Raw genomic sequence first — 13,422 nt, 5'->3', positions numbered from 1 at the left:
ACTCAGATGGGAGCACTGGCAGCCTGCACTCTGTACTGCCCCTGCTGGAAGGTGGGAGTCAATGAGCACTAGGGGGCGCACTTCTTATTTATTTATCATGAGTGGGGTGACTGACACCCCCTTATACAGACATTCCCATAGTAACACTTCAGAGAAATAATCCCATAATACACAATGCACCAGCACCTCCCATCATGGACAGGCGCCTCCCATAATGCACCAGCACCTCCCATAATGCACAGGCACCTCCCATAATGCACAGGCACCTCCCATAATGCACCAGTGCCTCCCATAATGCACCAGCACCCCCTTTCCCTTTAAAGGCACAGACCTTATAAAACCAAAGGTGCAAGAGAGAGTTCTGCAGGGGCTGCCATACAACGGATGGACAAGAGCTCTGTCAGACTACAACTCCCAGCATCCTCTATCAGAGCTGTAGTGTAACAGGAGGCGGAGGAACACTGTATAATGTGCTTTTGTTGCACAGGGAACAGACGGGCCTCGTTCCGTACTGTAGGCAAGTCGTACTCGCTATTTATTGGTAATATTGACCACAGAACTACATAGAAAAATAGACGTATACGAACCATAACTAAATAAATATCTGTCATATTTACAGGCTGAAGCAGCGGAACCAACCTAGTGTGTTAGTTAGTACAATCCAATCAGTGTTAAGGCTTTATCCAAATATTGGCCATAGTCTGTGCCTGAGACATGATTCCCCTCCCCCTCCCCGAGTAGCCCCGCCCTCGCCCAACCACACCCACACCCAATTTAACCCTTTGTGCAGCTGAGCACTCTGCAGAGATTCCATATGTGCCTCTGATATGAGCTGAAGGTTAAAGTGATTGGTCAGAATTATTCTTCACTCCCCTATTACATTCAGTTGGGTCTCAGTAGCACTAGCCCTTTAAGGGAAAGTAAATCAAAAGGAAAATGTCATCAAAATAAACAAAAGCTTTTCTTTTTTGCCTGAAAACACAATTCCTGGTTTAGTGGAGAAAATACTTCATAGAATGTAATTAGAGCCATTTTTCAGCTTTTTATATTTCCTGGGCCCAATCCACTCTCTCCCAGTCATGTGACTTTAGCTCAGCCTTATATAATGAAAAGTGCTCATTTATCAACACTGGGCAAATCTGCCCACTGGCAGTAACCCATAGCAACCAAGCAGTGATTGGCTTTTTTTTAAACCAACTGCAGGTAAAACAAGCAATGCAACATTTTGATTGGTTGCCATGGGTTATTGCCCCTGGGCAAATTTGCCCAGTGCTTATAAATGAACCCCAGTGATCTTTTTAGTGTGTGTGAATAAAATAGGGCCCTTAGATTGTAAGCTCACTGGGGCAGGGACTGATGGGAATGTGATAGGGACCTTAGATTGTAAGCTCACTGGGGCAGGGGCTGATGGGAATGTGATAGGGACCTTAGATTGTAAGCTCACTGGGGCAGGGGCTGATGGGAATGGGATAGGGACCTTAGATTGTAAGCTCACTGGGGCAGGGACTGATGGGAATGGGATAGGGACCTTAGATTGTAAGCTCACTGGGGCAGGGACTGATGGGAATGGGATAGGGACCTTAGATTGTAAGCTCACTGGGGCAGGGACTGATGGGAATGGGATAGGGACATTAGATTGTAAGCTCACTGGGGCAGGGGCTGATGGGTATGTGATAGGGACCTTAGATTGTAAGCTCACTGGGGCAGGGGCTGATGGGAATGTGATAGGGACCTTAGATTGTAAGCTCACTGGGGCAGGGACTGATAGGAATGTGATAGGGACCTTAGATTGTAAGCTCACTGGGGCAGGGACTGATGGGAATGGGATAGGGACCTTAGATTGTAAGCTCACTGGGGCAGGGACTGATGGGAATGTGATAGGGACCTTAGATTGTAAGCTCACTGGGGCAGGGACTGATGGGAATGGGATAGGGACATTAGATTGTAAGCTCACTGGGGCAGGGGCTGATGGGAATGTGATAGGGACCTTAGATTGTAAGCTCACTGGGGCAGGGACTGCAATCATTAGCAGCGCAGACAAGACCCAGTGCCGGTGCCCACGTTCCTGCTACACAGACTGGAATCCAACTGGGACAGAAGGAAATATATTCCCTTAGGCAAACAGGAAAAATGGCAGTTTTGGTTAAATAACATAAATTGTTTGTTCTCAGTAAATATTAGATTGTGTTTCTAACGCCCTTTGGATAACGGCGCCCCTTTCCCTTCCCACAGGCGTCAGGGCGACACAATCACCTACAGGAGAAGGTACTGACCCCCAACCCGGGGATCCAGAAACCTCAGTGATATCATAGAGGGTCATTTCCTACAGAGCAAAATGCCTCAGTGACTCGGGGGCCGCCCCGCGGGGGGGGGGGGGGGCAGTAATACTGACGCCATTCATGCCCTATGTGACCCCATTTGACACAATTATGACTTGTTGCAATGTTATAACAAACCCGGTCAGTTCCCACAACCGATCGTGCGCGGCTTGCCCACCAACATGGCTGCCCCTTCTCTGGCAGCGCCACCCCCCCCTTCCTGTAAGTCCTGCAGTAAAAGCCAGCCGGGCTCGGCACAGAGACGCCACGTAACAGGAGACACACTGCGGGGGAATATACACACTGCCATCTTGGAAAGCGAATTCCCACGCTCACCCACAAACCGCTACTCACTGAGCCGGCCATTTTGTGAGCTGTTAGTCGCCTCTGAGTGTAAGTATCAGGAGCTAATGCTGTTGCTGTGGCGGCGGCGGGTAGATACACGGAAAAAGCGACATTTCTCGACACAAACCCTGTATCTGCGAGTGGTGTGGGGCACACTGAAAGACGGATCGGCGACGGTTAACCAAGTGCAGGTAGCCGGGGTGTTACGCAGCGAAGCCTGCTCGATACATAGAACTATTCATAGAGTCCCGGCGGCTGTTACGCCACTCTCTCCTCGCTGGGCAACATCGCCGTTCGTCTTAACTTCTCCTTTACTTTAACGAATTCTGGCGCTCGCTCCTCGTCCTTCGCCGGCTCTTGGTCTTTCTCAAGCTAAAGGGCAGGAAAGAGCAGAACATTAGGAGTTTGTGATTTAAAGGGCAACTATCACCCTCTAATTCAGGGGTGTCAAACTCAATTGCACAGGGGGCCTAAATTCAAAACACACTTTAGGTCGCGGGCCGAACACGTACCTGTGCCAGCAGCCACCATATTGCCCCCATGTACCTGTGCCAGCAGCCATCATAGTGCCCCCATGTACCTGTGCCAGCAGCCATATTATTGCCCCCATGTACCTGTGCCAGCAGCCATATTATTGCCCCATGTACCTGTGCCAGCAGCCATATTATTGCCCCATGTACCTGTGCCAGCAGCCATCATAGTGCCCCATGTACCTGTGCCAGCAGCCATCACAGTGCCCCCATGTACCTGTGCCAGCAGCCATCATATTGCCCCCGTCTACCCGTGTACATATGCTCTAATTGGTTTCTTGCATTCCAGTTGGGGAAAACAATAGCCACTAGGTGGCGCTCTAACCTGCTCAAGCCTCTGCTGTCTCTTTAGCAGCTCCTGTTCGAATGGAGACTGAAGCTTCTTTATCGCTTCCTCTTCTTTCTTCTGTTGGATGATTTTGTCTCGGCGCCGGTGTTCCAGGACTCTCTGCAGCTCCGGCTTCTTGTCAATCCCGACACCTCTAAGAAACAGAAGCAAAAGGCAACAGTTAAAGAAAGAAATGCCTGGAAGTTTTCTAGGTAATGTGATGCAACTTTCTGCCAGCAGAGGGCACTTTTGAGTTACAGCCCTCCGTGTAAACTAATGATAATGTAATGGGCTTATGGACAGTTTCCAAGGTGCTTTCAGCACCACTAAACACTTATCCTAGCCCTCATCCTACCCCTCCTTGTAACTGGCCCTCCAGCCTCCCATCTTTCCCCCCAATAGTCAGCCAGGATAGCACTTAGTTCCATGAACACGACTTGTACTGAACATTTTCCTTTAGTTTTGGTCTTTCCAGTAAGGTTCAGTAGCGCTATAAACAATAAAGAAAATAAAAAATTACCCTTAAGTTGCCATTTTTAGTTATCCACTAGATGGCGCTGTTTGTGAAATGATTCTGGTTCAGCTGATTGAGCTGATAATTCACAATGCGTGGGTTTCCACTTCATACCGAGCTCCCATACTCCCTGCCCGTGCCAATCATTTCTGCCAAAGTGCTTTGCTGCATCTTTTATTTAAAGGGGCCACTGCACCCCAATGTCTAACTTCCTACTTAGATTGTAAGCTCTCTGGGGCAGGGACTGATGGGAATGTGATAGAGGCCTTAGATTGTAAGCTCACTGGGGCAGGGACTGATGGGAATGGGATAGGGGCCTTAGATTGTAAGCTCACTGGGGCAGGGACTGATGGGAATGGGATAGGGGCCTTAGATTGTAAGCTCACTGGGGCAGGGACTGATGGGAATGGGATAGGGACCTTAGATTGTAAGCTCACTGGGGCAGGGACTGATGGGAATGGGATAGGGACCTTAGATTGTAAGTTCACTGGGGCAGGGACTGATGGGAATGTGATAGGTACCTTAGATTGTAAGCTCACTGGGGCAGGGACTGATGGGAATGTGATAGGGACCTTAGATTGTAAGCTCACTGGGGCAGGGACTGATGGGAATGGGATAGGGACCTTAAGATTGTAAGCTCACTGGGGCAGGGACTGATGGGAATGTGATAGGGACCTTAGATTGTAAGCTCACTGGGGCAGGGACTGATGGGAATGTGATAGGGACCTTAGATTGTAAGCTCACTGGGGCAGGGACTGATGGGAATGTGATAGGTACCTTAGATTGTAAGCTCACTGGGGCAGGGACTGATGGGATGGGATAGGGACCTTAGATTGTAAGCTCACTGGGGCAGGGACTGATGGGAAATGGGATAGGGACCTTAGATTGTAAAGCTCACTGGGGCAGGGACTGATGGGAATGTGATAGGACTTAGATTGTAAGCTCACTGGGGCAGGGACTGATGGAATGTGATAGGGACCTTAGATTGTAAGCTCACTGGGGCAGGGCTGATGGGAATGTGATAGGGACTTAGATTGTAAGCTCACTGGGGCAGGGACTGATGGGAATGTGATAGGGACCTTAGATTGTAAGCTCACTGGGGCAGGGCTGATGGGAATGTGATAGGGGCCTTAGATTGTAAGCTCACTGGGGCAGGGACTGATGGGAATGTGATAGGGACCTTAGATTGTAAGCTCACTGGGGCAGGGACTGATGGGAATGGGATAGGGACCTTAGATTGTAAGCTCACTGGGGCAGGGACTGATGGGAATGTGATAGGGACCTTAGATTGTAAGCTCACTGGGGCAGGGGCTGATGGGAATGTGATAGGGACCTTAGATTGTAAGCTCACTGGGGCAGGGACTGATGGGAATGGGATAGGGACCTTAATTGTAAGCTCACTGGGCAGGGACTGATGGGAATGGGATAGGGACCTTAGATTGTAAGCTCAACTGGGGCAGGACTGATGGGAATGTGATAGGGACCTTAGATTGTAAGCTCACTGGGGCAGGGACTGATGGGAATGTGATAGGGAACCTTAGATTGTAAGCTCACTGGGCAGGGACTGATGGGAATGGATAGGACCTTCATGCAGGACTTGGCTAGATTGTAAGCTCACTGGGGCAGGGACTGATGGAATTGGATAGGGACCTTAGATTGTAAGCTCACTGGGCAGGGACTGATGGGAATGGGATAGGGACCTTAGATTGTAAGCTCACTGGGGCAGGGACTGATGGAATGGGATAGGACCTTAGATTTGTAAGCTCACTGGGGCAGGGACTGATGGAATGGATAGGGACCTTAGATGTAAGCTCACTGGGGCCAGGGACTGATGGGAATGTGATAGGGACCTTAGATTGTAAGCTCACTGGGGCAGGGACTGATGGGAATGTGATAGGGACCTTAGATTGTAAGCTCACTGGGGGCAGGGACTGATGGGAATGGGATAGGGACCTAGATGTAAGCTCACTGGGGCAGGACGGGGAATTGATAGGGACCTAATGAAGCTCACTGGCAGGGAACTGGATGGAAATGACCTTAGAGAAGCTCACTGGGGCAGGAGATGCTAGGACCAGCTCACTGGGCAGGAGACTTGATGGGCAATGGGATAGCGGACCTTAGATTGTAAAGCTCACTGGGGCAACAGGGGGCTGATGGGAATGTGATAGGGACCTTAGTATTGTAAGACTCACTGGGCAGGGACTGATTGCGGAATGTGATAGGTACCAGATTGTAAGCTCACTGGGGCAGGGACTGAGGGAATGTGATAGGACCTTAGATTGTAAGCTCACTGGCAGGGCATGGTGATAGGATTGTAATGGGATGATGGGAATGGGGGACCTTAGATGTCAGCTACACTGGAGGATGGATGAGGATGACCTTAGAATTGTAGCTCACTGGGGCAGGGGCTGATGGGAATGGGATAGGGACCTTAGATTGTAAGCTCACTGGGGCAGGGACTGATGGGAATGTAACAGGGAACCTTCTTTGTTGTGCGTTTGTAGCGGAGCTGTGTGCGTGAGTGACACCTTCCCGTCTCTGTACAACACAAAGCCTCGGGGGGACCCGGGTGCCGTATAGAATGGCCGGCAGAACAAGAGTCGGACATATTAGAAGGGAAGGAGCCGAATACGGTGGAAAGGTGAGTGTCAGACAGGATTCCCTCGTGGCCTCATTACCCAGATTTGTCTCCCCTTTCATGTAACTGTAGCTCTCTGCCTTTGTGCCGCGTAGAAATTCCACGGATTCGCTGACCTACGGGAAACATACGGGACACCGCGCTCAGGGGCGCCACGGTTGCCTTGGGCCGAGCCTTTCCCATCGGCGGTTGGAGGGGCCGTCAGGACCCCAAATGGAAACACCCAGGCGCCGCTCACGTGTAGGAGATAAATGATTTCTTTAATCGCTGCCCAATAAAACTGAGCCAAAAGTGACTTTAGCAATGTGACATTTACCCTCTGCGTGCCAGACATGGTGCACCCACAGCACCCACCCTCTACACCCGGGCCCCCACCCTCTACACCCGGCACCCACCCTCTATACCAGTGCATATATCCTACACCCATGGTTACATAAAGCAATGCATGTTGCAGGACAACACGTGATTTTGCTCATGTGTAACAACCTGGCAAACAAAGGGTTAAAAGGCTAAAATGAAGTCTGTGCCTCCCTGTACCCCGAGAGCACTGTACCCCCCTGTACCCCGAGAGCACTGTACCTCCCTGTACCCCGAGAGCACTGTACCCCCCTGTACCCCGAGAGCACTGTACCTCCCTGTACCCCGAGAGCACTGTACCTCCCTGTACCCCGAGAGCGCTGTACCCCCCTGTACCCCGAGAGCGCTGTGCCCCCCTGTACCCCGAGAGCGCTGTACCTCCCTGTACCCCGAGAGCACTGTACCTCCCTGTACCCCGAGAGCACTGTACCCCCCTGTACCCGAGAGCACTGTACCTCCCTGTACCCCGAGAGCACTGTACCCCCCTGTACCCCGAGAGCACTGTACCTCCCTGTACCCCGAGAGCACTGTACCTCCCTGTACCCCGAGAGCACTGTACCTCCCTGTACCCCGAGAGCACTGTACCTCCCTGTACCCCGAGAGCACTGTACCTCCCTGTACCCCGAGAGCATTGTACCTCCCTGTACCCCGAGAGCACTGTACCTCCCTGTACCCCCCTGTACCCCGAGAGCACTGTACCTCCCTGTACCCCGAGAGCATTGTACCTCCCTGTACCCCGAGAGCACTGTACCTCCCTGTACCCCCCTGTACCCCGAGAGCGCTGTACCTCCCTGTACCCCGAGAGCGCTGTACCTCCCTGTACCCCGAGAGCACTGTACCTCCCTGTACCCCAACAGCACTGTACCTCCCTGTACCCCGAGAGCACTGTACCTCCCTGTACAGAGTAGCACGAAGGCATTGGCCCTGTATAAATATAATAACGATAATCGCTTTGTGCTTGTATGGGGATTCTTGTTGCTCATGTGACTGTATTCATTGTAAAACAGCAGTGCTACTCTGCTTTATGGCAGGGATTCAGATCCAACTCATAGAGCAATAGAAGCCCTACTGCTGTCTGGAAAGTGCTGAACTGATGTAGCAAAATAACGTTGGAGAAATAAGAAAGCTCAGCTCAGGGAGGCCCAACAAAACCCCTGCATTTAACCTCAGGCAGACCCTCCTCAGTTTATCCTGCAGAAGAGCTGGGCGGCAGGGGGGTCTACCACAGAGCAGGCCCCACAGGCAGGGTCCCCCATACAACCCTTGAATGACGCAAATACCAGCAGAACCCCAGTTTAATTAGCAGGAGCTTTGCACAGAAAGGGTTTACTTTGCCTTTATGCAACACCCTGGTCTCACCTTTTGTGGTTCATGAGCAGCTCTCGGTGCAGCTCCTGGTGGCTCCTGGAGGCTTTCACCGGGTTCTGGAGCTTCTTGGGCTTGATGAGCTCGGGGTTCCCATCAAGATAATCCGGATGGGTCAGGAGGCTCCCGATATCCGGCGGCTCCCTCTGTAGCTCCGAGTACATAGAAGCTGCGGAGAGAAAGAAGCAGTTGGGACAATGGTAGAAATCAATGGGGCTCGGCAACGCCAGGTCTGTCCATAGTCCATAGCGACTGCAGTCGATAAGATGGCCTAATACACAAAGCAACAGTTGCCTCATCACCACAAGCAGAGTAGAAATCAATATGGCAGCTCCCATATATAGAGATATCTTACGATAATGCCATTATGGGGCAAAGGGACTATTTTGTTATTTAGTCCTTATCACCTGGCCACGTATATTGTGTTTATACTACAAGTACCATCATTCAAACTATTGGGTGCTGCTGGGAGTTGCAGTACTGACTGGGCATTGCAACCTTCCTAATGCAGAGAGGTGCAGTTGTACAGCTGCCTGGCGACTATAGCCCCCAGTACTATCTACTTGCACCAATGTACTGGGTGTTTGCACTCCTGTAAGGAACATGGCAGCAAGAAACAATATACCTGCACTTTACCCAGTAGCCGAAGTGGAAAAAAGTGACTTGCATCAAGTTCTACCATTCGGCCAAGTCATTTAAGCTTAGGGGTGGGAACTGAATTCAAGTCCCATCAGACTACGCCCTCTGGCCATATTTAATCCCATCATTGCTTTCTATTTCACCCAGTTTCAAGGGGAAGTTAATCCCATCATTGCTTTCTATTTCACCCAGTTTCAAGGGGAAGTTAATCCCATCATTTGTTTCTGTTTCACCCAGTTTAAAGGGGAAGTTAATCCCATCATTGGTTTCTATTTCACCCAGTTTCAAGGGGAAGTTAATCCCAACATTGGTTTCTATTTCACCCAGTTTAAAGGGGAAGTTAATCCCAACATTGGTTTCTATTTCACCCAGTTTCAAGGGGAATTTAATCCCATCATTGTTTTCTATTTCACCCAGTTTCAAGGGGAAGTTAATCCCAACATTGGTTTCTATTTCACCCAGTTTCAAGAGGAATTTAATCCCATCATTGTTTTCTATTTCATCCAGTTTCAAGGGGAAGTTAATACCATCATTGTTTTCTATTTCACCCAGTTTCAAGGGGAAGTTAATACCATCATTGTTTTCTATTTCACCCAGTTTCAAGAGGAATTTAATCCCATCATTGTTTTCTATTTCATCCAGTTTCAAGGGGAAGTTAATACCATCATTGTTTTCTATTTCACCCAGTTTCAAGGGGAAGTTAATCCCATCATTGTTTTCTATTTCACCCAGTTTCAAGGGGAAGTTAATCCCGTCATTGTTTTCTATTTCACCCAGTTTCAAGGGGAAGTTAATACCATCATTGTTTTCTGTTTCACCCAGTTTAAAGGGGAAGTTAATCCCATCATTGGTTTCTATTTCACCCAGTTTCAAGGGGAAGTTAATCCCAACATTGGTTTCTATTTCACCCAGTTTAAAGGGGAAGTTAATCCCAACATTGGTTTCTATTTCACCCAGTTTCAAGGGGAATTTAATCCCATCATTGTTTTCTATTTCACCCAGTTTCAAGGGGAAGTTAATCCCAACATTGGTTTCTATTTCACCCAGTTTCAAGAGGAATTTAATCCCATCATTGTTTTCTATTTCATCCAGTTTCAAGGGGAAGTTAATACCATCATTGTTTTCTATTTCACCCAGTTTCAAGGGGAAGTTAATACCATCATTGTTTTCTATTTCACCCAGTTTCAAGAGGAATTTAATCCCATCATTGTTTTCTATTTCATCCAGTTTCAAGGGGAAGTTAATACCATCATTGTTTTCTATTTCACCCAGTTTCAAGGGGAAGTTAATCCCATCATTGTTTTCTATTTCACCCAGTTTCAAGGGGAAGTTAATCCCGTCATTGTTTTCTATTTAACCCAGTTTCAAAGGGGAATTTAATCCCAACATTGGTTTCTATTTCACTCAGTTTAAAGGGGAAGTTAATCCCGTCATTATTTTCTATTTCACCCAGTTTCAAGGGGAATTTAATCCCATCGTTTTCTATTTCACCCAGTTTCAAAGGGGAATTTAATCCCATCATTTGTTTCTGTTTCACCCAGTTTAAAGGGGAAGTTAATACCGTCATTATTTTCTATTTCACCCAGTTTCAAGGGGAATTTAATCCCATCGTTTTCTATTTCACCCAGTTTCAAAGGGGAATTTAATCCCATCATTTGTTTCTGTTTCACCCAGTTTAAAGGGGAAGTTAATCCCATCATTGTTTTCTATTTCACCCAGTTTCAAGGGGAATTTAATCCCATCATTGGTTTCTATTTCACCCAGTTTCAAGGGGAATTTAATCCCATCATTTGTTTCTATTTCACCCAGTTTCAAGGGGAATTTAATCCCATCATTGTTTTCTATTTCACCCAGTTTCAAGGGGAAGTTAATCCCATCATTGGTTTCTATTTCACCCAGTTTCAAGGGGAATTTAATCCCATCATTTGTTTCTATTTCACCCAGTTTCAAGGGGAAGTTAACCCCGTCATTGGTTTCTATTTCACCCAGTTTCAAGGGGAAGTTAATCCCATCATTGGTTTCTATTTCACCCAGTTTCAAGAGGAATTTAATCCCATCATTTGTTTCTATTTCACCCAGTTTCAAGGGGAAGTTAATCCCATCATTGGTTTCTATTTCACCCAGTTTAAAGGGGAAGTTAATACCGTCATTATTTTCTAGTTCACCCAGTTTCAAGGGGAAGTTAATCCTTACATTGGTTTCTATTTCACCCAGTTTAAAGGGGAAGTTAATCCCATCATTGTTTTCTATTTCAACCAGTTTCAAAGGGGAAATTAATCCCAACATTGGTTTCTATTTCACCCAGTTTCAAGGGGAAGTTAATCCCATCATTGTTTTCTATTTCAACCAGTTTCAAAGGGGAAGTTAATCCCATCTTTAGTTTCTATAAGTGAAACTTAAACATGTTATTGTTTTCCAATATAAATGATCGAGTTTAATTCAAATTTATACCATGTTGAGTTTATACGACCAGAAAAGAAGGAATTTTAGTAAATCAGCCCATAGTGTATTCTCCTCCAGACATGACAAGAGCCCAAATGTGGCCATGTAATTGGGGGACACATTCATGGCAATGTGTCTCCTGAAGTTACGAATAAAAAGGAGATAACTTCCATCTTTGCCCTGCTACGTCCCGAGCCCATATTTGTGGACATTTGATGGCACTAAGGCAGAACCCGACTTGCCCAAAGACAGGGTCGGCTAATTACTTAGGGTCGGCTTTACAATGAGTTACGGTCCAAGAGTCGAGCAGATTATACATTACATTTTCCATCTAAGCAGCACCCATAAATTATGCAGGCTACAGATTGGCAGGGCTTGGGCATTGGGCACCTTTAGCGCATCCCATACTCACAGGGCAGGGGGTCGGCCCTACAGCGAGAGACAAACCGTCCCAATACAAAATAGGAACCACATGACGAAAACTATACCCCCAGAATGAATACTGGAATATATATATCAGTAAATATTGCCCTTTTACACCCTTTCCCTTGAGCCGCCATTTTGTGATGGGCTGTGTGCTCCCTCAGAGATCAGCTGACAGGAAGTGATGCAGCTCTAACTGTAACAGGAAGTAGTGTGGGAGCAAAAGGCAGAACTCTGCCCATTCATTGGCTGATGGGGCCTAGCATGTATGTGTGCCTTGGCTTGTTTGTGTGCACTGTGAACCCTATGATCCCAGGGGGCGGGGCTTAGTACTTAAAATGGCAGATTTCTATTTAGGATTACCCAATGGCACATACTGCTAAATAAGTATATTTATATGAAATGTTGGGTATTGCTGTATTGTAAGGGTCACTGGGCACTCGTTTGTCCTCAGAAACGAAGCGTATGTGCCAGGAAAATATAACTTACTGAACTAAGAGGATCAACACAACGTTATCAGTCAGAAAGTCCCGGCCGCTCATAAACAAAACCCTTAATAGCCCTTATCTCAGAGCCGCGCGGGGCAGGAGGGAGGCAGCCAGATACTCTGTGGGGCACCAAAGCACATGGTTAATCTATTAATGTTACTATCCCAACACTGGGGCTTTGGCATCTACTGCACCCCATAACTGCCAGACTGAGAATAAGAGAGTACAGGTATGGGACCCGCTATCCAGAATGCTCCGGACCTGGGGTATTCTAGATAAGGGGTCTTTCCGTACTTCGGATCTCCTAATTTAAGTCTGCTAAAAAAATTATTTAAACAGTAATTAAACCCAATAGGGTTGTTCTGCCCCCAATAAGGGGTAATTATATCTTAGTTGGGATCAAGTACAGGTACTGTTTTATTATTACAGAGAAAAGGGAATCATTTAACCATTAAATAAACCCAATAGGGCTGTTCTGCCCCCAATAAGGGGTAATTATATCTTAGTTGGGATCAAGTACAGGTACTGTTTTATTATTACAGAGAAAAGGGAATCATTTAACCATTAAATAAACCCAATAGGATTGTTCTGCCCCCAATAAGGGGTAATTATATCTTAGTTGGGATCAAGTACAGGTACTGTTTTATTATTACAGAGAAAAGGGAATCATTTAACCATGAAATAAACCCAATAGGGCTGTTCTGCCCCAATAAGGGGTAATTATATCTTAGTTGGGATCAAGTACAGGTACTGTTTTATTATTACAGAGAAAAGGGAATCATTTAACCATTAAATAAACCCAATAGGATTGTTCTGCCCCCAATAAGGGGTAATTATATCTTAGTTGGGATCAAGTACAGGTACTGTTTTATTATTACAGAGAAAAGGGAATCATTTAACCATTAAATAAACCCAATAGGGCTGTTCTGCCCCAATAAGGGGTAATTATATCTTAGTTGGGATCAAGTACAGGTACTGTTTTATTATTACAGAGAAAAGGGAATCATTTAACCATTAAATAAACCCAATAGGGCT

The 13,422-nt window shown here is 47.1% G+C and overlaps 1 protein-coding gene across 3 annotated transcripts in view; it reads right to left on the bottom strand.

Annotated features, from left to right (window-relative positions):
* Positions 1 to 512: 512 nt before the first annotated feature.
* Positions 513 to 13,422, bottom strand: part of fam107a (family with sequence similarity 107 member A) — an 81,293-nt gene continuing 68,383 nt past the window's right edge. For 2 of the 3 annotated variants that reach the window (XM_031899892.1, XM_031899894.1), the window contains exons 3-5: positions 8,390 to 8,564; positions 3,519 to 3,675; positions 2,060 to 3,035 (exon numbers count right to left, since the gene is read on the bottom strand). In XM_031899892.1, coding sequence (XP_031755752.1) covers positions 2,922 to 3,035; positions 3,519 to 3,675; positions 8,390 to 8,564 — 446 coding nt within the window. In that variant the 3' untranslated portion in view covers positions 2,060 to 2,921. 3 annotated transcript variants of the gene reach the window in all.

The sequence above is a fragment of the Xenopus tropicalis genome, chromosome 4 (assembly GCF_000004195.4).
Source record: "Xenopus tropicalis strain Nigerian chromosome 4, UCB_Xtro_10.0, whole genome shotgun sequence".
Taxonomy (NCBI): Eukaryota; Metazoa; Chordata; class Amphibia; order Anura; family Pipidae; genus Xenopus; species Xenopus tropicalis.
This window is presented reverse-complemented; position numbering and strand designations above follow the sequence as displayed.